We start from the raw sequence: 24,004 nt of genomic DNA on the forward strand, positions 1-24,004 counted from the left end.
TAGTGCAACTCTTTGGTCAGGCTGGATGGGTGAAGCATAGATACATGGCTGAGGCACCTCAAGGGGGAGATCAGGCTGTGTCTGCAATGAATGAGCGCACTGATGAACAGAGCTTCATGACCTGCAGAAGTCATGAAGCCAATTAAAACACTCTAAAACTGAAATGTTAATGAAACCTTCAATTTTGAATTGCTAGGGATGTTTTCAACCACAATATCACACATTGCACTTGATCTAAAGGTCCAGTGTGTAGGGTTTAGGTGAAAGGGATATATTGGCACAAATTGGATTTAAAATAATCCTAGAGATTTTTTCACTATGTGTGTTTCATCTAGAATGTACAGATTCCTTAGCCCAGAATGGGCTCTTTTATATATTTACACAGGGAGCGGTTCCTCTCTATTGAGGCCATGTTTTTCACAGAAGTCAAGACTGGACAAACTAAAAACCTTTTGAGTTATAAGACAACTGAACGCTACCACATGTTTGGAAGGGGAGGGTGAGGTGAGGGGTCTTCAGCCGCGAAATGCAACTTCCCCACTAGATGTCATTAAATTCTACACACTGAACCTTTAAACGTTTCCAAATAACACAATCCACCCTTTTGCGATGCGTCCCCCCGGCCACTGTGTGGCGCTGTCTCCCCCGCAGCGTCCTCCTCGATCAGCGAAGGAGAAAGCAGTGAGCACGGCGACTGCTTCCTGTCGCTCACATGTACACACTTTTCACCAGATTAAAATAATGGCTTCTTCAAAGAGTAACGACTCCACGAAGAGCGGCCTCCAAGACAGCAATGCAGAGAACAACGACGAGGAAAAGGAGGAGCTGTGTCCCGGGTTTAAAGACGTCGACGCCTTCGTGAAAGTGGGTGAACGCAGTGACGTTGGTAGCTCGTGCTAACAGGCGTTGTAGCAACGTGGAGAGGACGAGCTGTGTTCGAGTGGCACACGAGTTTATTTTTCTAATTGATTTCGTGAAGAATCGTCAGTGTCTCGTGCTTAATGTCTATCTCATGTTGGACGAGAGTAAATTAGCAGATTCGACTCATTTGTGTGTTCGTTATTACGTCTACAAAAATAGTCCCGTTTAAATATCTCGTCCAACTCAAAGCTAGCTAACTTGGCCAGCTACAGGGGACGTCATTAAATATAGCAAATTAAATATCTAAATGTGAGAAGCTCTATGGCGTCTAACAAGTAAAGCCAAACCTGAATTGACCAATGGGTTAATTCATAATTGGCTTTACACAGCATTTACAACGTCTTGAAGTACTCTCCCCAAAAGAACATTATCGACATGGACAGTTGCAAAGATGTCATTCTTAATCATCATTCTCATCCATGGGGGGGAAATGTTATTCTCTTAAATCCAAGCACATGGACGCGAAACTAGATTTAATCTATCACATTGTGTTAATCTTATGCTTCACAGTATGTTTAGGTTGTCTGTTTTCTTTCTTACAGCTGAAGCTGTATTTGTAATAAAACCCCTTGATTTATGCCATATGGTTTGCACATTAGGAAATCGTTCAGTTAAAACTATATAAACAAAGCTGTCATCAGCAGATTTGATCTTTTTACAAGATTCAAATAATAGTTTCTTATTGTTTTGAAAAAAAACCAACATGGCATTGGACTAAAAAGCATAAAAAATGTAACAACTATAAAATATTTATGTGTCCCTATTTCTTGAATTTCTCTTCTTGTACTCACTCAATCATATTAAAAACTTTTAACTAACGAATGACTGACTAACTGCTCGTCCTCTCTCTCCTCTGCAGTATGGATTGGGTGCTGTACTATCGGCCACCAAAGCCTCCGCGGGCTTGCCTCAAGCTGGAGATGAATATGATTTCTACCGGAGCTTCCCGGGCTTCCAGGACTTCTGTGAGAGTCAAGGAGATAAGCTCCTGCACTGGTGAGTATGTTGCTGCTTCAGTATGACTTCCATCTGTCTGCCAGTATTTGCTGGAACGTGAACCCATTGAACTGATGTGTTCATGTGTAACTCTTTCATCATTATTTTTTGGCATCCAGCCAAATGGATCAACCCAATTTGTGCAATAGTGCATCAATAGATTTCATACTGCAGCATTACTCTTGTGATTCAAGAGTGGTCAGCTTTACGTTCATCTGTTCACACCCGGCATTAACATGCATCCTGAATGTGTCTCCTGTGACCACTTCTACTCGGATCTTGCTTCCCCACTTTATATGCGTACACATATCAAGTCCATGAAGAAGTGGACTCAGGGGTCTGAGGAAATTAAGTTCCATAGCTTTACAATAAAACAAGATTTTATTCATTTGTAAAAAAAAAAAATCAATGTTAGGTGGTCCATGTTAATCCATCTTAGGTGTGCTCATACCTGTCCTTAGAGCTTTCCACTTGTGATGGATCACTCAAGATGGATGTTAATACCAGGTCTGAAGATAGCCTTAGACGTGCAGAAGTGTTGATGAATCTAATTATTTTATTGTGAAAAATCAAATGCCAATTCTCTTCACCGTGTCTCTGTTTTTAGCATGAGTCAGATAATGCGGCACCATGGCTGCAGATCTCACATAAGAGACCAGAGCAAGCTGACGGGGCTGGAGGAGAGATTTGACTTGGTTGTGGACTCAAATGACGTCATCCTCGAAAGAGCGGTAGGACCCAGAGTTCCTGTGTTTTACAAGTTTCTGAATGGAAAGGTCTTGGCCAACCGACTAACATCTTGTATCTGATCTCCAGGGGATTCTTCTTGATGAAGCTGATGGGCTGAATAGGAGCCAGCAGCCTGTCATGCCTGCAGGGTTTCAGCCTCCTAAAATTGTTGTTTCCAGCTGGAATCGCAAGGTTGGCTAATTAACCTTTTTGCTCTTGTACTACAGATCCCAGTCTCTGTTTTGGGCTGCGTTCAACCTGAAATATTGTGTGCCAGCGCCGGTTCTTATTATTATTTTGGGACACATTTCATGCATTTTCATACTGGTGCTACACACTTTTTGGTAAACCTTGTTTTTTATTTCATTCAGGGTTCAGGCTCTAGCAGTCGCTCCGAGACATTCCGACTGCTCCACGCCAAGAACGTTGCGAGGCCGCAGCTAAAATTCAAGGAAAAAGTAGATAACAGCAACACACCCTTTATTCCCAAGATCTTCATCAAGCCCAACGCATTAAAGCCTCTTCCATCTTGTAAGACATGCGTTTCACTCATGATTTTCCCATGTGTTGTTGTTTTTATATCATTACTCTTAACGCTTTAACATTTATAACCTATTTTGCTCCCTTACCTTCCAATGGTAGATTTTACCAACAAACAAATCCAAAAAGAGAGACCTGAGGATGTTGATGTCCCAGCTGCCCTTTCAGATTTCATTCACCAGCAAAGAACTCAGAAACCTGTTGAAGACATGTAAGAATTATTTAAAACATTTAGTCTTTTCCCATTTGTCATCGTTGTCCATCTAAATGATAGTTTGTCATCCATGCAGGTTTGCACACCCATACCAGTATGAATTGGATCATCTTACAACTCCAGAAAGCCTCCTGACTAAGCCAGAACCACAGGCAAGTTATCGTAATCCTTTAATATGATCCTCTCATTGTTGATTAGGCCGCGATCTAATCTGTTATCTCTGGATTCTTTTTAGATGTACAAACCAATCGCAGAGACCAAGTGTTCCTTCATTGACACCCTGGAGGATCTGGTGGCACTGAATGAGAAGCTGTGCAAATTGTCTGAATTTGCCGTTGACCTTGAGGTACTAGGATTATATTTGTGACATAATTGTATATGAAGCGTTAAAGAAAACAAATATTGTTAGACCTATAATGTTTTAAACATTTTGTTTCAGAGATTTATCAATATGGTAACTTTTGGGGCTGTTGTTGGGGTCGCTGCAAACCTGTTCTCTCCTGTTCTTTTGTATAACCAAATGGATTGTGGACACATTTAGTTTACACTGTTTTCTGTTGCAGCACCATTCCTACAGGAGTTTCCTCGGCCTCACCTCTCTGATGCAGATCTCCACCAGGGATGAGGATTTCATTGTCGACACTTTGGAGCTCCGCAGCGAGATGTACATCCTGAACGAAGCGTTCACTGACCCGTCTATTGTCAAGGTAATTGAAGCGTTCCCCATTGTTCCTGTACACTGTTCTATAACTTTAACACCCTAAAGAGAATATGAGAGTACATGGGTCCACAGATTTGTTTTCAAAATGTTTCACTGTTTCATCTGTGAGGCTGTTTTCAATTGATATTTGTTTCCTGTTGCTATTGTTGTTCAACCAAGGTTTGTCTCAGTTTACGGCAACCTTTCTGTTATGAGTGAACAATTACTTCACCATCTTTTCATTAAAAACTGTGGACATGGAAACTCTGCCTAACCAACTTTACAACAAAATGCAGAGTAACCTTTTGACTTTAAGTCACTTTTGAAAATCCAATAAATCTCGCAGAGCTACCGCCAGATTCAACTTTGACCTTATGTGCATACAGTAGTTGCGAACACAAGTAATTTCAGAATGCAATAGACAGTAATGAGAGAAATTTCTTGTTCATACCTCTGGGTTTAACTTAAATCATGATTAAATCGTTAAACTGGGGACATTTTAACAGAAGCTCTCTTGTTTCCTGACCACTTGTTCAACTCGTCTAGCTTTGTCATCTCATTCCCAAATCTCAGCATTGAAAATGGCCTCATAGGAATATATGTTTTAGGAACATGTATCTGAAGATGCTCAGATGACCTTATGAGCGGTTCGATCTCCAGCTCTCTCCCATTGATATTGTATAGAAAACCTGTGGAAGAAACTCTTTAATCTCGAAGCCCATTAGTCTGAATTTCTTTGAGGCATCTCCGAGCCCCATTGCCTTGAGATGTGTTTAAGGTTGGCGTTTGTCATGTGGAGCGCGGGAGGCACCATGAGTCACACACTGTAGGACACCTGTTAAAAAAAAAGTGGTATGTGGGTTGGAGCTACACAAAGATCCTGTGAAAAATAGCGGACTGGAAAAATGTCACATGATGTCCCCAGTTTTTTTCTGTTTAAATGTTTTCTGTGGTGAACAATGGAATATAAATACGGTTATATAATTTTGTTATATTTTTTTTAGAAGTTAGTTCCGTGTCATATAGGTTTCTCTTGAATGGGCTTGGTTTCTTGTTCTCAGGTGTTTCATGGTTCAGACTCAGACATGGACTGGCTCCAGAGAGACTTCGGCGTGTATGTCGTCAACCTTTTCGACACGCATCAGGCCAGCCGGGCTTTAAACATGGCCAGACATTCCCTCGACCACCTGCTCAAACACTTCTGCAATGTGGACTCAGACAAACGCTACCAGCTGGCCGACTGGAGGATACGGTATGGACCTGACAAAGTCATTAGATGCTTAGTCTTATAATTTTGGTTTTGTTTCTGTGACCTAGAGTTCTTTCTTCTTCTTTTTTTTATGGGAAAAAAGCGTAACAGATATTTCATGTTCTTGTTTCTCTTACAAAATTGTATTTTTTTTTGTCCGATAACTCATAGCCCCTTGCCAGATGAGATGTTTCAGTACGCCCGGGCAGACACACACTACCTCCTTTACATCTATGACTGTGTGAGGGCGCAGCTCTTGGACTTTAACCACGGGCAGCCTGGCCTGTTGCAGAGTGTCTGGAACAAGAGCAAGGACATTTCCCTGAAGGTTTGCACAACCCTCACTTTGTACACCCACCATGATCAGATTGACACTTCAAAATCTGCTTCTATAATCATTACTCTACCATCGATCCAATAGTTGAACAGTTTCTTTATTACGCTCATATTTTTAAATTGCCATTTTTTGACATTTGTCATGGTTTCTGTGCCCCATCTCCCCCCCCTCTTCCACACAGAGATATTTGAAACCTATATACACAGAGGAGTCATATTTGGAGCTGCAGAGGAAGCAGAAAAAGTCGTTTAACACCCAGCAGCTCACTGCCTTCAGACTGCTGTTTGCCTGGAGGAACAAGCTGGCCAGGCAGGAAGATGAAAGCACCGGGTAGGCTGTTTGGAAATGGATGGACTCGCTGTTCTGGAAATCTGCTTGAGCGGTTATCAATTTGTAGTTTGTGCCCAGCCAGATTTTGCAACCATCTTATTTTTCTCCCAGCTTATAGAATTCCGCTCATAAAATATTTCAAACTGCTGTTATTTGTGTGTTAAGATATGTCCTGCCCACCCACATGATGATCAAGATATCTGAAGAGATGCCCAGGTAAGTAAATAAGAATTATTGTGTTGTTTCTTCTCACCTCAATGTGGATGAATTTTGTATTTTTATTGAGAACCTACAGCACAGTATTTTTTGTATTTTGTCTACTCAGGGAGCCTCAGGGCATCATTGCCTGTTGTAACCCTGTCCCCCCAGTGGTGAGGCAGCAGGTCAATGAGCTCCACTTGTTAGTGCAGCAAGCACGAGAAATGCCCCTCCTTAAGGTGAGAACTCTTATCAGCCGTGGTTTTATAATGTGTCTTAACGTTTATGTAACTTTGGTGTATTTTCTGTCAACTTACTTGTGAATTCAAATATCTAACAATTAAATTTGTTTACACCCCACACAGGCTGAGATTGCTGCTCAAAAGACTAAGGGTCTCACAACCATAAAAAAGGTTTGTTAAGAACTGATTAAGATTGAATCTTTTTAATTTGCATTTCATTTGTCGCAAAAGCAATCGCTATGTTATATTATTTTTGATCTTGTCTAAATCTCCAGCCAGAGGTGACATTGTTTGGACCCCACGATACTTCCAGGGTCTCCGAAAGCGACCTCCCCCAGTTCTCTCCCAATGGTGAGCACAATGCGTCTGCATGTTGTGCCTTTTCCAGGTTGTTTTGATATTTTAGCTTAACATTCAGATGTCTTTTCAGAACTGCCTGTTAAAAAGGGAATGCTCTTCTCAGAAGATGAGCACCAAATGGATGATGAGGATGATAATCAGAGAACATGTGGTCTCACGGCATCAGCTAAAATCACGCTGTTTGAGGTAAATATCATCTTCTAACTCACTCAACTTAAGCTCATTGCTGTGTCTGTAACCCTGGAGACTAATGTGTAGACTCTGCCTCCTTTTCAAGGAGCCTGAGACAAAGAAAGACCAAGAGTCTGTTTCTGCTCCTCACATGAAAGCCAGGCGCATCATTGAATCTTTTGAAAACCCTTTCAGAATGGTAAGAGATGACCAGTGAATAATCTTCAGTATTATTTGTATTTTTAATCAGACACGCAGTATTCATTTATCTTCTTTGGGATTTCAGTATTTACCCACCAGTGACGTGCACATAAGCAAGAATGCCAAGTTTGACCCTTCTTCAAAAATATTTGAGGTAATCCAAAAGATCCAGACTTATCCGTCTTTTAACGCTTAACTACATGTTTGGATGTTTATAGCTGTATCATTTCACATATCCAGATTAGTAAAAGATGGAAGCTGCAGAGTATGGAAGAGCAACAGAAGGAGCTGGAGGCCAAGAAGAAAGCCAAGCAAGAAGTAAAGGAACATGCAAAGAAAGCGAACGGTAATGTGGTCTGAACTTCTCCAAATGTAAACGTCGTTATTTAATGCTCCTCACTGAATTCAAGTTTTATTTCCACAGAGGAAAGAAACAAGGAGAAACAAAGCTACCAGGAGTCTCTAGCGAACGTCATCACCATTCGCCAACAAGCAGCGGTGAGTCATTTTGCTCTTGCGTCCACAGATTAACATAGGCTTAGCTGTCAACTTCACTGTTGATGTCCCTTTGGCTTGCATTCACCCGTTAGCCCGGCACAGCATTTTAAAGATGTGTCATTAATATTCAGTTTAACCCTCTGCAATGCCCGCCATTTTCTTAAGACCTGGCTGATATTACTGCGCATAAGTAGAGTGACTCACAAACCAGTGAAACACTGCTGCCTTCCTGTGGCACTGGTATGGTACTGACTTTTCAATATGTATATCTTTCCCATGATGTGTCTGGGGAAGAGAAACACACAGCGTGAGACTGCAGCATAAGAGACACGTCTTCCTCTTCTTTCCTCCCCAGGGATCAACAATAGCTGTTTTTTGCCCCAAACCCCCCTTCTTGTTATCTCTTTCTCTCTCTGGGGAATTACTTGGCATCCTTCTGCTTGGTTACTCATCTGTGCTCTTGCCGCCATATGGTGTTTTCTGTCTTTTTTAAATGCTCAGTTATATAAAACTCACAGTATGAACGTGGTTATGACCATTTGATTCTTGTTTATCTCCTTTCTGGTGACACCCCCTCCCCTCAGCCCTTCACTGTCAGCCTTAAGCCATCAAGAGCTAGTACAAACGGTAATGGTATGCACAACAGTAACCCATTGTGTGATGATTGGCTTTAGTGAAAAGTTTGTGTAAGCGTGCTCCCTGCAGAAACGGCTCCTGCAAATATGCACGTTTGGCAGGCATCATAGTCATAAGTGTTGGCAGTAGCACTTGAAAGTAGCTCTCGTCAAACTGCCAACTGCAGCCAAATATTGGCTGTACTGGCACACGGTCAGTTAGAGCCGGCACTTAGGCACTGAAGTTTCCTCGCTTTATTTTAGTTTGAAAGAAAGTTTCATGCTTTAAGTGCATTGATGTTATGATGCATATGAAGAAAGGTGTGTGCTTTGATCAGGGCCCATCATCTGATATGAATAAAAATCATTTCTAATGTGAAACTCCTGAATAAGGATGATGAACAATGGAGTTAGAAGAAAACAGGTTTTGGCAGGTTTGTAATCAAAGCAGTCATTACGATATAACCTGAGGTTGTCATTCACACCTTTTACTGTGATTGTAGTTATATAATGTGAAGCTGTATGCATCCTTGTGAATAGGCTTTCTTCATGATTTCTATAACAGACTATCGGTTAAAGCAACAGACAAAGGCAAAATCACTCACCAGCCTCTGCTATAAACAGAAGACCAAATTTGTATCTGTTATGTTGGTCTAAGGGTGGTCAGATTAGGAGAAATCGCCCATTTGTCAAAAGTTACAGACACTTGATGATAGTGTCCATGTCTAGCTGAGCCAATGAATAGCATTTCATTTTTATCAGAAGTTAATCAGCAGGGAATTTCCAGACATCTAGCTTTTAGGAGCAGACAAGCAGACCTCTAATTTCCTAATTTGGGCGAAGTTGCCTTCCTAATAGGCACATACAGCTGGATATCATCAGTCTAGCAGTGAAAGTTAATTCCACGACTGCAAATAATTTGTGGCTTTATCTTAAGCCGCACATCAGCCACCTTGCATGTGTTAACTCCTTTTAATGTTGCAGAGATTGTACTTTCAGTCTCTTCTTGGAATATGGATTATAAATCCCTACCGTGAACGTCTCATGACACCACACATTGTGGTCTATAGAATGCAAGTTACTGTTGAGGTGTATAAAGCAATCAATATTGGCGATGGCAGCAGAAGCAACATTTCAGACTGTTTCAGCACTAGTGGGTCAATGCAATGTGGATCAGAGGTCACTGCCCAATATACTTTCTTCAGGAGAGGCCCTTATAAGAGATTAATGACTGAGAAAAAAAAATACTTAAGATCTGCTAAGCACATGGAAACAAAATGTTTTGAAATGTATCTTAGTTGTTGTTAATCTCTTTATAATTCACTTTAGCTTTATATGTTCTTTTGTTCAATTTTAACATGTAGCATAAATGCTTCATCTTTTAATATATCAAAGTATCTTAACAGAGCTTTGATTACTTGTACAGCAAAAAATCTGCTTGTCCATTGCAGGGAACAGTAAAAGCCATTAATTATACATGTACTGTTAAGAATATAATGTTGTTGATCAATTTCATTAGGAATCTGTAAAAAGTGGTGGAAAGAAAAGAGAGAGGGTTGCCAGTTTGGTTGGAGAGTCGACTCCCAGACCGACCAAGAAACTGATGAAATCTGCAGAGAAGACGGAGAAGCCCGAGAAGCCCGAGAAGTCAGAGAAGCCAGAAAAGTCTCCCCAAGATGTCTTCACACCCTTCGACTACTCTCAGTCAGACCTCAAAGTCTTTGCCAGTATGTATCTTTGACTTTGATTGTCATCACATTAAACAAGTTAATAATTGCTGCACATTCCCGTACAGTTGTTGTAACATTAAATTCACTTTGTTTTACAGACCCCAAATCAAAGGACAACACACAGTTTGATCCAAACCGGCAAAGCCATGATAACAAGAAAAAGGTATAGACAAAGATTTTTTTTTTTTAATACTTTTCATGGAACACATTTTATTAGTGATTGATGAACTGAAATCTTTCGTTCAACAGAGAGGCCCCAAGGGACAAAAATCCAATTTTGCAGCTGGAAACAGAAGTTTGTCGTACCTGACTGGGAGATCTGACAGGTACACATAGAACATACAGTCCAATGTTCATTTTCTCTGCACATTCAACCATCCCAGTACGTTACCCATTCTGTGTTTTTACTCTCCACAGGGGATTCCGGCATAACTGGCCCAAAAGATAAGACTGTTGCTCATTTTCAGTTTTTTGTTTTATTTTTTCATCTCGAGGAACCGATGACCCCCCCCGACCTTGCCTTCCTGCAAATGTATTTCAGTATTTCAATATATAATGAATTTGTAGTGTTTTTCCATCTTTGGAATAGTGTATCCTGTAAATATGTGGAAACACAGGACTCTTCATTAAAGATGGTTTTAGAGGATAAAGTTCTTTGTCTTCAGTTTTTTTTAACCAAACAAAACAGTTTGATGAAATGTATTGTTTCATTTTGTGGATAGCAAAGTATTTTAACTACCGTTGTCAATGATATTAAGGCAATAGTTGTCAATATAATTGTCTGTTTGAAAAGCATGACATGACACATGAGCAACACACCCCTGTGTGAAGGCTAAGTGATACAATCCTGCTCCTTCACACTCACTCTCCTGGAAAGTCTTCACACACACACAAAATAATTTTGTAACCTCCCCGCAGGGACTTGGTATTATTCAGTCAGTGTTGTGCCACAGGTTAGTCTGGGCCAAATCTGATTTGAAACCCAAAGTTTGTCTTAAAGACCATTGTACACTGTCACGTTATGATTTGCCTTGAGCAAAGTGATAACATCCATCCAAAAGAAACAGCCAGCAGGCTCCGGGCATGTGAGACTTTTGATTGTGTACATTTGGGAAGTGCCTGAAAATGCTCTGGCCTTGATCACCTCATTGGCGGATGTTATGTTTTCACCCCTGACCATTTGTTGGTAGGATAGTTTGTACGTAAGCAAGATTATGTAAAATATTTACTGGCTGGATTTCCACAAAAGTCGGTGATAGGATGTGGTCTGTGTCAGGAGGGAATCCACTAAATGTTGGCACAGATCCAGGAGTTTTCTCAATCAGTGAGATGGGACCTTGTTCAACATTTTTGTTCCTCACAGAATAATAAATGGATCTTAGTTAAACAATCTGGCTGTTATGAATTAAAATTAACCTAAGGGAACTCTGCACTTCACCTTCCCCTTTGGTCCTGTTTTAAGTAGACTTCATGTTTTCTTTACACCCTAAAAAACTTGGAACCACACCCTTCACTCAGGCACACCCTGCATTCTTAATGTGTTACATTAATTAGTTTGGTTTGGGTAATAAATAAGATATTCTTTGATTGGTATACTTCTGTGTCTCCCTATTTCTGTGGCCACTTGTTCCGGGTCAGGAAAAATTTATGAACTCCGAAGTCTGAATGATTTAAAGAAGTGATTGCAGTGTTTCTACAGTACAAACGGCCACGCTGTAGTTTCTGTGGGCCAGCGCATGCGCAGCAGCGTGCCACAGTGACAACTGTATGCATGTGGCACATCCATGAGCACGTGGGGTTGGGGGGGGGGATTTGTCTCAGTGGTTTGCCACCAGATCTTCTTTGCACGTGGCCAATGTTGTGAAAGAGTATATTTTAATCCAAACTGGGATATTTTCCCACAACCTAACCGGGCCTGTTGTTCCCAGTGTCCGAGCACAGTGAGGTTACACAGGCCCTGGATCAGTGAACGGATTGATTTCGTCTCTGATGAAAAGGAGACCAAACTTTCCTCTTCACGTGAACACCGCTCCTCTCCACTGGGCGAGGGCACTGGCACGAGCCGATCCTAGAAATCATACAAACTATACTCGAGCCGGCTCATGCTGCCACCCCATTGGCCAGAGCTGCCTACGTCACCGCCATCCGCGGCTTCCGATTCGCTACACCCGGAGCGGACAGCAAGTTTATGCGTCGGCGCACGAACCGACGTCACCTCCGTCACACCGCCGCCGCAGAGAAACACACGGAGGAAACTGTGCAGTTGTACTTGTGGCTGTCGGCTGCAGTTATGGACCACATTAAAGATGGCTGGTTCACAGAGCTGTGCACGCTATGGCCGGGCCAGGCAATGAGCCTGCAGGTGGAAGAGGTGCTCTACCACAAGAAGTCCACGTTTCAAGATGTCATGGTTTTCAAGAGGTGAGTGCTAACGTGGCTAGCTGTTAGCCTGCCCTGGCAGTTGAGCAGCACAGCAGCAGCAGCCGGGGGCTCGTGGGTTCTGCTAAGTTTGCTCAGCTAGCGGCTGCTCCAGAGTTTCTCACTTAGCCTCAACTCTCAGCTAACAGGCAGGTTAGCTTGTTGGCTAATGGGCTGCAGGGAGGGTAGTGAGGGTGAGTGTGTAATGGTAACACCATGACAGGTTAGTCACGGCAGCAGTCACTGAATTATTCATTGATTGATCCTCGTCGTGGCCATGCAGGGATTTAAACTGCTCAGGACACAACAGTGAATCTAGAGTTTAGAAGCATCTGTGTGGTGGTGGTGGGGGGGGGGGGGGGTCAGGGGTCATGGTCAGCGGCTTGTACTGCATTTTTAAATGCAACACTATGCAGTATAAATGTGTAGTTTATCACAACTTAGCTACAAGTAAGAAGTATCACAATAATACTATTATTTGTACACATGATACAGCAACTTTTTTTTCAGGTAAGCAAGTGCTCTGACTGACAAAGCAGAATACATATACTAAAGTGTATTTACAAACTCATTCAGTTGTAAAAACCATAATTTCATTGATTTATATTTAATCAATCATTCATCACCCATGTTACTAGTCACCATATTGACGCAAACAAATAAAACATTTGCTTCCGAACAAAAGAAAAGTGATTAACCTTCAAAACAAACCCAGTATTAGAAACAAGTAAAAACTCTAAAATGTAAAACAATCATCAAAAAAGATGCTCAGCTACTCCACACTCTTCTACGTGACTCCTGTGTTTCATCACAGTTGACCCTGCATATCTCTGTGTAGTGTGGGGGAGTGTAAGACAGAGCTCACTCATAGAGTCCTGACCAATTCATCCACTTCAGGGAACGGCTCGAGTTGCAGTGATTCACATTCCAAATCAAGTATACCTACCATTAAAAGTCTCCAATGTGCCTCTCATGCCTTTGCTGTCGCATCACTTTTCAGTAAAACCTACGGTAACGTCTTGGTGCTGGATGGTGTGATTCAGTGCACAGAGAGAGATGAGTTTGCCTATCAGGAGATGATTGCCAACCTCCCGCTGTGCAGCCATCCTTGCCCTAAGAAGGTACCACTCAAAATGAATGTATTTGAAATTAACTCGGTGCTGTAAAATAACACCCAGAAAGCAGTGAGGCTCTCCTGTCATGTTCAACGGCACACTTTCTGTTTTGCAGGTTCTGATTATTGGCGGCGGCGATGGCGGCGTGCTGAGAGAAGTGGTGAAGAATCCACTGGTGGAATCGGTGGTGCTGTGTGAGATAGACGAGGTGGGAACAACACACTCATGGATTGGAGCTTCTCTCAATGAAACAATATGGGTTCTTTTCCCTGCTTAACACCTGCTCATATCAGTGTTGATGTCGCCTCATGTGTAGGACGTCATTAACGTCTCAAAGAAGTTCCTCCCGGGGATGGCCAAAGGGTTTTTCAACCCCAAGCTCACCCTTCATGTTGGAGATGGCTTTGAGTTCATGAAGCAGAACCAGGATGCCTTCGATGTCATTATAACTGATTCCTCAGATCCAGTCGGTAAGTGCCACTTTTTCAGAGTTGTAACATCTAACCTTGTCAGCTGCTGTCAGAGGCATTCCTATCCCCACTTGTGTTTTTGTTGCAGGCCCAGCTGAGAGTTTGTTCAAGGAGTCTTACTATCAGCTGATGAAGGCAGCTTTGAGAAACGGTGGAATTCTTTGCTCCCAGGGTAACTTTACATTTTATCTCAGTTTTCTTGTAAGTTCGAGAAAAGCTAACAAGTCATTAAACTATTACATCCTCCCATGCTGTTTTATTACAGTTTATAAAGTCTTTCAGTTATGTCAAGTTGAAACTATGGCAAAATAGCAGGCAGGAAATGAACATGCCTTTCATTCTGCTCTTGTCATTTTCTCAGGAGAGTGTCAGTGGCTCCATTTGGAGCTGATAAAGGAGATGCAGACCTTCTGCAAGACCCTGTTCCCTGTGGTGGACTATGCCTACAGCACCATCCCAACTTATCCCAGCGGCCAAATTGGATTCATGCTGTGCAGTAAAAATCCTGTAAGAGAGCGTGTCACTCTACACCACACACACTCACACACACGTGGTGCCTATAAACACCACTAGCTTGAAGGGATAGTTAACACATAATGGAAAATTCACTCATATCTGCTTATCACAATGCCGATGGCGGGGTGGTTGAAAGTGCTTGAGTCCATAAAACACTTTTAGAGTTTCAAACCATCAAGCCAAACATACAATGCCTCCATACTGCTCCTGTGCTGTCATCCAAGTGTCCGTAAGCCCCGACATTCAATTTCGACTCAAGACAGCGTAATTTACACCATGTTTTTTTAGCCTAAATGTCTGCTGCCATCTTCAGCTCGGAGCCGCATCTATTGCGAGTCTCGTGATACTCGCAAGCTGCTGTCGCCACGTGCCCCTTGGGCCAGAGCATGGAGGCAAGAGCTTGTGGGTGAACTATCCCTTTTTAATACAAAAACTATAGCGGCTCAACTTCTAAGGTCTGCTGTTTGTCTTGAATTGGTGATGACCATTAAATGACTGAGTTCACCCTTCACTTTTTTTCAATCAGGAAACTAATTTCAAGAAACCCGTGAAAGCTCTGGTAAAAGAAGAAATGGAAAATATGAACCTTAAATATTACAACCCTGAGATTCACAAAGCATCATTCGTCCTCCCGGAGTTTGCAAGAAAGGTATGTTTGACTTATTTTCCAGATTTGAGTATGAGGGCAGTGCCTGCTCTAAACAGGCCTGTCTGGTTTGTTTGTTCTGTTGTAATCCTCCAACTGTTCCTTAGCATCAGTGCTCACTAATGCCAAGGAACCGTTGTCATAGCAGGTTTATCTGCAACGATGATGATTGATTTTATCTGGTAAATCTTTTTCATAAAATGATTTCAGCTCACATGTGTGGTTCATATTAGGGACGCTGCTTGCTCATCGGGGCTAAAGAGTACAGCAGCGCATATTTCCAAGTGTAACCATTGAACTGATCCCGTTTAACTGCCACAAGAGTTGTTCATCTTGTAATAAAGATCTCAATGAGGAAACACGCTGTGTTTTTTCTATTTTCACAGCATTTTTATATAGCCTATAAATAGGGAATTTTAATTCAACAATATTAATGATTAATCGAAAATCAATCGTTTATTCTCCCAACGATCGATTAAGACCATTTAATCGAATGCCCATCCCTAGTTCATATAGAAGCTTGAATGATTTAATTAACTGCTGTTATTTCAGAGTAAAGTTAATCTGAGGACACTTCTACCTTTCACTCTTGGCAGGTACTCTGTGAAGCATGACCAGCAGTGACAGACCACCATGTTCAACCTCTACCTGACCCTCAGACGACAGAGAAACACCCTTTTTCTACGGCCTCTCCACCTCCTCAACACAGCTCAACTGAAGCGGCCTCCTTAAAGATTTTGTGCGGTGGCGTCTCATAATCAGTGGGTGGAAACTTGTTGATTTCTACAGACAAAGTGTTAGTTTGTTCCCCTTCCTTCCAGCTCGCTCTCCGTGTTTATTTATTTTCCTCATGTATTTGAATATAAATTTTAACTCTAATTGTCGTATCAACGTTTTGTGAAGAGCTATTCGATGGGCGTGGCTGAGTGGAAAGAACAGTGTCATCACACCTGACCTCACTCTGAAACATTGTATTGTTTTTTGGATTCACTGCACATATGTTATGCAATATATTACATACCATGTAGAGTATGTACATGTAATGCATTTTTATTTGTAATGCTAGATATCATCTTGTGCTAATAGGAAAATACAGTGGCCATTTTTTCTACTTTATATTCAGAATAATGTGACCTCTACACACGATTGATCTATTGTATTAGTTCTTTTCATGGTCCGAATCCATCGTTATTCATTTATGAGTTTGACACAAAGAGATCAATTACTTTTTGGTGGTTGACGGATTTAGATTTTTGATATTCAATTTTTCTGGTTTTAGGGACCAGGAAGTTGATCGGCTTTGTATTCGATAAATTTGCAACAAGTACATTTGGTTGATGGCTGCACCTGATTTACTTTAATGAATGAGCTTAACCATCTTTAACTAGCAGAGTACTTTTAAAAATCGGGCTTAATTCACAGCACACAGTGTAATTCCTTGCGTGTGTGTATCTTGGGGAAGGAACATGGACTCTTTAAGATTCCTTCAGTGACATAGTACTTCTCTGATGTGTTAATCCATCGAATTGTACACACTACCAATTGAACTGTTAATAGTCATGTTACTGCCATGGGTTTAGGTCACAGTATTTAGTGGAAAAAAAATACAGCCTATCTCTTATAAACTGTCACATTTTTTGAATGTGACATTTTCCCAAAAAACTAGAAGATTGCTTTTATTGATGCTCTAACTCTTATTCATTTTGTCAAACAGGTACGGCCATCGCTCAAGTGTACCCTAGCATAAATTGGATAATTAAAAACAAGCCATTATTAGGTGTTATAGTGAACCTCCTAAATTAATAAAGTAACAAACAGCATTTAGTTTCTCATTTTGGATTCTAGATTTAATGTGAAAAGAATGAATGATCCTCAGCTTATCATTCTTCCAGTGCCTGAAAATGGTAGTTGTTAACTGAATTTTGTTTCTCATTGTGTCTATGGCAGTGTTCTAGGCAGATAATGACTGATGAGTTTTCATTCTAGACGAAAGCGCAAATGTCATGAGTTGAGAAAATTGTCTCTAAAATGTCATGAGGTAAATGTAATTGATGCTCTTTGACCATCAATTTAATATGGAATACTGTAATGTTGGTAAAAGAAAATGAAATATGGTGTTGGAGCTTTGCAATGCAAGAAATACCTTTTTTTTTTTAAAGGTGATTCATTATGCAATGATAACTTGCAGTATTGGGTGTTAACCACTGATGGTAAGCCTGTAAACTGATGCGTTTCACTGCAGGATGCTGTTCATTTCTCTCAATGGAAATCTCATATGTCTCAGTGTGGTTTATCTGTTTGTTGAGCTAATGTCAAACACTTAATATCTGTTACTTTTAATTCCACGAGGAATGAGAAGTGGGGTCGTACCTGAGCAATGAGTCTGTGTTTTTATAATAATTATCAACTGTAATAAATTGAACATAAAATGGTTCTGTTTGTATTCGTCCATGACTTTACACAGGTTTATGCATCATTACAACAAGAACAATTTAAAAGTTGTGATGCTTTTTATGTAGGAAAAATAAATTCTGTTTCTCACTTAGGCTGCAGGACATTGGAAAAATGGGAACGATGTGATCAGGGATCGATGTGATCAGGGATCACATCGTTCAGATTTACTGTATCCATTTGTCTAAAACTGTATCTTATTTTGAGCTAATCTTTACCAATTGCAGCATCACTTTTAACCACATGCAGGTTAAAAAAATAAATGTATCCTTATCTTAATATCTGCTGTGTTTCTGCTGTTTATTGCAAATGCACAACTGCAATGAACAGCACTGAGATCCAAGTGCAGTGTCCATATTCAGGCACAAGATGGCAATCTTTATTCTTTTTATGTAAAAGCCAGTTTCCCGCAGTGGGGGGGGGGCTCTGCCAGGAGGTAGAGCAGGCTGTGCACTAACCAGAGGTTTAGTAGCTCAATCCTCGTCTCCCCCATTCCATACTCGGAAGTGTCCTCGGGCAAGATACTGAACCCCTAAGTGCCCCAAAGTCCTGTCCAGAGATGCACTGTGTGAGTGGCAAAACTCTACTGACATCATTTACCATTTACATTGTAGAGGTACAAACATCTAATGCTGTTCAAAGTCACCAAATCCTTCTTCAGAGGCTTTAACCATTTTTGGGGGATTTCCTTTGAATTTGAATGAAAAGCCCTTTGGCTTCATTAAATCTTTCAGGTCAGTTGCTGTTTTGCAGAGTGAGGTGTCACTGTTGCTCTCCGTTGCATCAACTCTAGTTGTTGTGTAAGAGCTCAGTTGTCACTGGTTTTCTATATATGTCCAACCTTTGTTCATATGATGTGACTGCACTCGTTTGTTCATGAGTGACTTTGAAGGTTCACCTTAAAATTAAATCTGAGTTTTTCTGTTGCAGTTAAAAAGGAGGATTGACGTACATGTGCAGATTCACGGGTTTGATGCAACCAACACTAAACCCTCAGAGGATTGAGTGGATGTTCCTTTGTGATCTCTGTCAGAGATGTCAAGGCGGCGCTGGAGGCCTCACTTGAAGTAATTGTGGCGAAGAGTGAGACTTCCACGCCTCGTTAATAATATCTGGGAGCTCCTACACACCAGCCGTCAAGCTGACGTTGGCCACTGTTTGAAGTCTCCTGCCGACCATATTGCGAACGTTGCAGATCCTTCAAATACGCATTGATTCCAGCGGGGCCATATCAACTGTCAGCTAATCTTTGGATTGGCTCCGGGCCGTCTTCAGCTCAGCCACGTGTGAAGAAAACCCCTCAAGACACTGTTTTGAAAGCACAACAAATCAATTTGAACGTAACTGGACTATGAGTACTGTATGTTCCCTGCCTGTAGCACACTGTCTGAAGAGGTCTGAACAGTAAACCCAGTAAACTCTGTTAATTGTGCTGTTTCAGTGATGCATCCTGGAGGCTGCGGTCGGCATCTCAAACACTTGAAACAAGGATGTGTGTGTTATGCTGTAACTGCTCCCTGTAACGGGGCTTTACAAATTTAGTGATGTTATGTAGTCCTATATAAAAAGGTCACAGTATTTAGAGATATAACACATATGAATCTATGCTGCACCACAGGGTTCCTTATAATCATATGTAGTAGTTACTCGCTAGATGAATCAAAAAAGCATAGTCTGTAATGTGAAATTAACTGAACAGCATCCTAACTGAAATATGTTGCACTCTCACAGTGGGGTTAGAAATAAAATGGCAAAATTAGCCATCAGCTCCTCTCACATCTGGCACGATGAAGATGGTGCTGCATCTTTCTCCATCGTTTCTATTTTTTCCACAAGCTCGGTGATGTGCATTTCCTGAAGACACATCCTCCAGTCATGGTGAGTGCCCGACCAGTCAATTGTAATCGGCAGGTGTCGGTGAGGCGCTCAGAGGCACTGTGACAGGAATCAGATGTTGTCATCCGGTACAATCAAGTGCTAAACACTGAGTCGTGCAGGCGATCAGGTCCACTTGTGAACCCTTTGCATTCCTTTTAGATTTTTTGTTTGATGGCGGCTGCAGGAAGACGCAGGCCTGGTATCTTGAGGAGTATTGGGGGGGGGGGGGGGGGGGGGGGGGATCACACAGTTTGATATGAGTTGTGGAATTGTCTGCCCTGGAGTCTGAAGAGGTCCGGGTTCAGACCGTCTTATCCTAATTGCAGATACATTATCCACATGTTGATGTCAGACCCTGGTTTGAGCCCGGTGACGCGGTCTGCTGCAGATGTTCTCTCCATGAATCACACCGGCTCGACCGACCACCTCCATTTGTTTTGTCCTGACCTCTCCATCTCCCCCTCCCCTTCTCCCACATCAACCACCCCCGCCCCAAAGTGCACGCACACATCCACCCTCCACCCTTCCGTCATACACCCACCACCGTGTACGTCAGTGGCAGACAGGGGGTGGGGGGGAGGCATTATAAAAGAGTGAGGGATTTTGGAGGATGAGGAGAAGAAACACCAGTGCTTTCTAAGTCTTTGTGACCAGCTGCCTCCAACTGCACTGCACTTTTCTGCACCGCTCTCCTCTGGATCTCTGACTTCTCACAGCCTTGCTCTCAAACACACACACTTACAAGACCTCTCTGAGCCTCCTGTGACCGTAGCACTGGTCCGTCACCTGCACTCCTGCCACAGCATGCAGCTCCTGGTGGTGTTAGCAGCTCTCATGGGGGTTGTGTTCAGCGTTAGAGCAGCCGCTGTGTTTCCTGTGGACGACCGGAGCCCCATCCATATGAACAGGGTGAGTCGATGTTTATTGTTCTGTTAATTTCCTCTCTCACTACTGATTGACTGATCTATTTTTTGTGCCAAAATCGAATTGAATAAGTCGAATTTTGGAAAGAATATCTGATCTTTTTTTGAAAATTGCCTGTGTAATCAAGAAAAAAGAATTTGCTTTTAACTTGCACTAGAAAAAAATTTCTGCCAGAAAGTTAAAACACTTTTCAATTATTCCAGTGAACTCGTGCTTAAATTGGAGAAGTAAAAAAATAAGGATTTTTAGGCTTTCCTGTTAATTTGTTACTGTTAATCTCCCATGACGGTGTTTTAATAACATATTCTCTTCTCCTCTGCTTTTTGCTCAGGAGCTGAGCAAAGAGCGCAAGGAGCTGATCCTGAAGCTGGTGTCCGGCTTGTTGGACGGAGCCCTGGACACCAACATGCTGCCGGGGGACGTGGCACCTGTGGATCTGGAGGAGCCGCTGGAGTCTCGCCTGGAGGAGAGGGCTGTCTACAACCGTCTATCACTGCCTCAGCGCGACCGCAAAACCCCCTGTAAAAACTTCTTCTGGAAAACTTTCACCTCCTGCTAACAGTGCCCCGGCAAGCCCCCCCTCAACCCACCCAACAGGCTCTGATCTGCCTAACGGGCTCCTTCCCTCCACAGCTCCACATGAACTGTAGTTGACCTCAGCTGTACATATCATCCACACCTGTCCGACACGCAGCATCGATGGACTTCACTGAGACAGTGTGTCTGTTTGAATCTGAATTATTTATTTATGTATAAACAAATGTATGTATTTATGTATGTAAAACCGTTTCCTTCAGGGTCAACAATAAAGCATGGATCAAATATTTGGGATGGTAATATCAGTTAATTGCTTTTGCAAACTGTTCAGAGCAAGGGTCGTGATTTTCCACCTGTTTCTACATGGTTAGAATTGCAAAGTCAGATTTCATGCAAAAGATGTGGCTGCATTTGATAGCAACTGGAATATTTACTGCGCTAAAATTGTCGGAAATAATTTATGCTTTACCATTATCGCTCAAATGTATCCCTACATCCGCTTAAATTAAGTCGTAAACGGCACCGATTCTTTGCTGAAAGCCAACCAATCCTTCCTTTTCAGGAGGGCAGGTGTTAGGAGGTAACAGAGGGTATAATTCATAATGTGTGTATCATACCTATTCTGCTTTGTACTCGTTACAAATAAAAAAATGCTGAACGGGAAAGACTTGCGTAAGACGATCATTTGAGAAGGACATTTTTTTCTTTGATTCATTTCACAATTCCTGAAAAAAGATATTCAATCACTTGACTAGATACAAATAGTGGTGTTGAGCCTAAATGCTTTAGTTAAAGTAATTAAAAAAAAAAAATCTAGGTGGTGACAATTTGTAATGTGTGTATGTTTTATTATTTGCCCGACTTATTAATGCCTGGTCACAGGTTGAGGGAGATGCTTCAGTGAATCATCACAGGCTGTTAAACCTGTCACTATAAGGAAAGTAAATAAGGTGGAGTTCGCGGCATGCTGACCTCTGACAGCAGTTACGGCACTTGTAGCACGGGAGGTAGAAAACCAATGTGTGATGAAACAGAGGAAACGTTTTTTAAATGTCCGATTTAAAGATAATAAAATGTTCCCAGCGTGACCCAGTAAACCCAGCTTTCGATTGTTACAGGAAAAATCGAACCCGCGCAGACCACCAGCCACCCATTCCTCAATCAGTCACACTGCAATTACCAATTCTCACGGTCTTCCTGGCATGTACAACAATGTGATATGTGTGTTTTTTTAACCACATACCAATGTATAGTGTGCACCGGGGGATAGCCACAATCAAATACTGACTAAATGCAAGCTCAGGGCAGAACTGACACATTTAATGCAGTAAATTACATGCAGGGGAAATAGATTTGTATGAGTCAGTTCGATTAAATAGTGCTTTCGTGAAAGAATCATACAACTGAGCAAAAAGTGGCAAACAAGAACCAAAACATACTCTTAGGTTTGCTTCTGCTTTTCTGCTTTTACTCAAGTTTTCAAATAAAAAGTGACGTCAATCTGTGTGTGAGAAAAAAACTGGCAATGCAGATATAATCCATCGCCTAGCAGATGTGTGGGGCAATCATCAACTGAAAGAGCTACAGTGAAATGTGTTAATTCTAAAATAACCCAACAACAACGTGTCACCGGAGTCCATAGAAATCCCACACAGCGAAAGGCAAAGCTCGGAAGTGGTTTCATTTCCCTCCTTTCAGCTGGGTTAGTGTCTCGTCTTCTTCCTGAGCTGGATGAATGGAAGGTAATGATGAATGCACTTGTTTCACAGGTGCTGCAGAGACTCGAGTTAACCTAGGTTCACAGCACTGATTCAATTACAGGTGGAACATGAAAGGCCCTGGTGATGACGTGTTTTTTTCTTCTCTTGTTAATGCGTGCATGTACAAGACGGTTTGGAGAGAAAAGCTCATCAGTCGTGCTTAATATGCTCTTATTGAACAAGACAATCAAAAATCTCCTGAAAGCAACACTTGATGCTGAGTTACAGTGCAGAGAATTTCAAAGCGGCATAATTACATGGTTTGCTGTACCGCTGCTCCCTTTAAAGATGATGAACAAACAATGACCCCTGTGGTCTGACTTAATTGTAGGTTCCTTAGCGCAGCATTTGTCATTGGAAGAATAAAAAGAACCGTTTTCGAAACTATGCATTTCCAGGTTTACAACTTGGCCAGAATAAAAGACACAATCATTTTTAAGAGTGAAAAAGAGAGAAATATTTCTTCAACTACGCAGTACCTGGTACCAATCAGTATCTCTGGGCTTGCGATAGCACAACAAAACAATTTGATGTCAGCGGAGGGGCTGTCCACTCTTGACTTCTTGCTCCCGGGCTCAAATGAGCATACAGAGGAGCAACATCAAAGGCAATGCCTGCAAGCGAAGCATTTTCCTTTTGATCTGAAGGAGGAGGGAAGGCAATGCTCAGGCCTAACTGTGTAATTCAAATTTAAATGTGACTTCATATTTGCTGGTGTTTAAAAATAACAAAGGTTTTGTCAGTGCTACTCATAAGGAAAAAAAACAACTTCAAAGTGAACCCAGTACCATTACGTAAATGCAGAGGAGAGTTGTAAACTTTATAGGATGTGACTGTGAAGTACGGAGAAACGAAGGCATCGCTAATTGTTCTTGTTTCCCGGTTTTAGATGTATAATCTGCGATGTTATGTTAAGTTTGGTGGTACATCATGATAAATAATTTGTGGTTATTAAATGTTGGGTCATTCATCTCTCAGTGCAAAACAGGGTGACAATAAGTCATGAAGGGGTTAACTCCAAATTAGACTTGTACTTATGTAAATCTCCACATTTCCATCCATCCATTATCTATACCACACAGCCTTTAAAGGCCGGGGGGGGGGGAGCTAGAGCCAATCTCAGCTGACATTGGGCCAGAAGGGATCATCCTGGACAGGTCACAAGTGTATCACAGGTCCAAGGCACAGAGACAATCAACCACTCACTCTCACATTCACACAAACTGTCAATTTAGAGTCTCCAATTAACCTAAACCCAA

General features: G+C 41.8%; 3 protein-coding genes across 3 annotated transcripts; all 3 read left to right on the top strand.

The window, feature by feature from the left end:
* Nucleotides 1–657: 657 nt before the first annotated feature.
* On the top strand, nucleotides 658–10,683 carry exosc10 (exosome component 10). Its single transcript, XM_062392174.1, has 25 exons — nucleotides 658–864; nucleotides 1,781–1,917; nucleotides 2,525–2,648; nucleotides 2,734–2,838; nucleotides 3,018–3,177; nucleotides 3,289–3,397; nucleotides 3,477–3,552; nucleotides 3,636–3,746; nucleotides 3,964–4,107; nucleotides 5,162–5,352; nucleotides 5,521–5,677; nucleotides 5,868–6,016; nucleotides 6,182–6,232; nucleotides 6,342–6,453; nucleotides 6,580–6,627; nucleotides 6,732–6,807; nucleotides 6,887–7,002; nucleotides 7,094–7,186; nucleotides 7,274–7,342; nucleotides 7,429–7,534; nucleotides 7,613–7,686; nucleotides 9,820–10,027; nucleotides 10,129–10,193; nucleotides 10,280–10,356; nucleotides 10,448–10,683. Exons 1-25 carry the CDS (start codon nucleotides 742–744, stop codon nucleotides 10,476–10,478), a joined length of 2,712 nt encoding a protein of 903 aa, XP_062248158.1. The 5' UTR covers nucleotides 658–741; the 3' UTR covers nucleotides 10,479–10,683.
* Nucleotides 10,684–12,251: 1,568 nt separating this feature from the next.
* On the top strand, nucleotides 12,252–17,628 carry srm (spermidine synthase). The gene is made up of 8 exons (XM_062392485.1): nucleotides 12,252–12,451; nucleotides 13,449–13,569; nucleotides 13,679–13,771; nucleotides 13,880–14,033; nucleotides 14,122–14,205; nucleotides 14,395–14,540; nucleotides 15,076–15,198; nucleotides 15,792–17,628. The coding sequence occupies exons 1-8, from the start codon at nucleotides 12,321–12,323 to the stop codon at nucleotides 15,807–15,809; spliced, it is 870 nt and encodes a 289-aa protein (XP_062248469.1). The 5' UTR covers nucleotides 12,252–12,320; the 3' UTR covers nucleotides 15,810–17,628.
* A 2,523-nt stretch (nucleotides 17,629–20,151) lies between these two features.
* Nucleotides 20,152–21,648, top strand: LOC133956920 (somatostatin-1B-like). Its single transcript, XM_062392288.1, has 2 exons — nucleotides 20,152–20,433; nucleotides 20,780–21,648. Exons 1-2 carry the CDS (start codon nucleotides 20,329–20,331, stop codon nucleotides 21,005–21,007), a joined length of 333 nt encoding a protein of 110 aa, XP_062248272.1. The 5' UTR covers nucleotides 20,152–20,328; the 3' UTR covers nucleotides 21,008–21,648.
* Nucleotides 21,649–24,004: the final 2,356 nt, after the last annotated feature.

This window comes from Platichthys flesus, chromosome 7 (assembly GCF_949316205.1).
Source record: "Platichthys flesus chromosome 7, fPlaFle2.1, whole genome shotgun sequence".
NCBI classification, from domain to species: Eukaryota; Metazoa; Chordata; class Actinopteri; order Pleuronectiformes; family Pleuronectidae; genus Platichthys; species Platichthys flesus.

Bases quoted from the DNA above. Each gene is read 5' to 3' on its own strand.
- exosc10 (XM_062392174.1), top strand. From the start codon at position 742: ATGGCTTCTTCAAAGAGTAACGACTCCACGAAGAGCGGCCTCCAAGAC. The intron at 3,553-3,635 runs GCAAGTTATCGT...GATTCTTTTTAG, and splicing joins TGACTAAGCCAGAACCACAG to ATGTACAAACCAATCGCAGA. The intron at 7,535-7,612 runs GTAATGTGGTCT...TTATTTCCACAG, and splicing joins ACATGCAAAGAAAGCGAACG to AGGAAAGAAACAAGGAGAAA.
- srm (XM_062392485.1), top strand. From the start codon at position 12,321: ATGGACCACATTAAAGATGGCTGGTTCACAGAGCTGTGCACGCTATGG. The intron at 12,452-13,448 runs GTGAGTGCTAAC...ATCACTTTTCAG, and splicing joins GATGTCATGGTTTTCAAGAG to TAAAACCTACGGTAACGTCT. The intron at 14,541-15,075 runs GTAAGAGAGCGT...TTTTTCAATCAG, and splicing joins TGCTGTGCAGTAAAAATCCT to GAAACTAATTTCAAGAAACC.
- LOC133956920 (XM_062392288.1), top strand. From the start codon at position 20,329: ATGCAGCTCCTGGTGGTGTTAGCAGCTCTCATGGGGGTTGTGTTCAGC. The intron at 20,434-20,779 runs GTGAGTCGATGT...CTTTTTGCTCAG, and splicing joins GCCCCATCCATATGAACAGG to GAGCTGAGCAAAGAGCGCAA.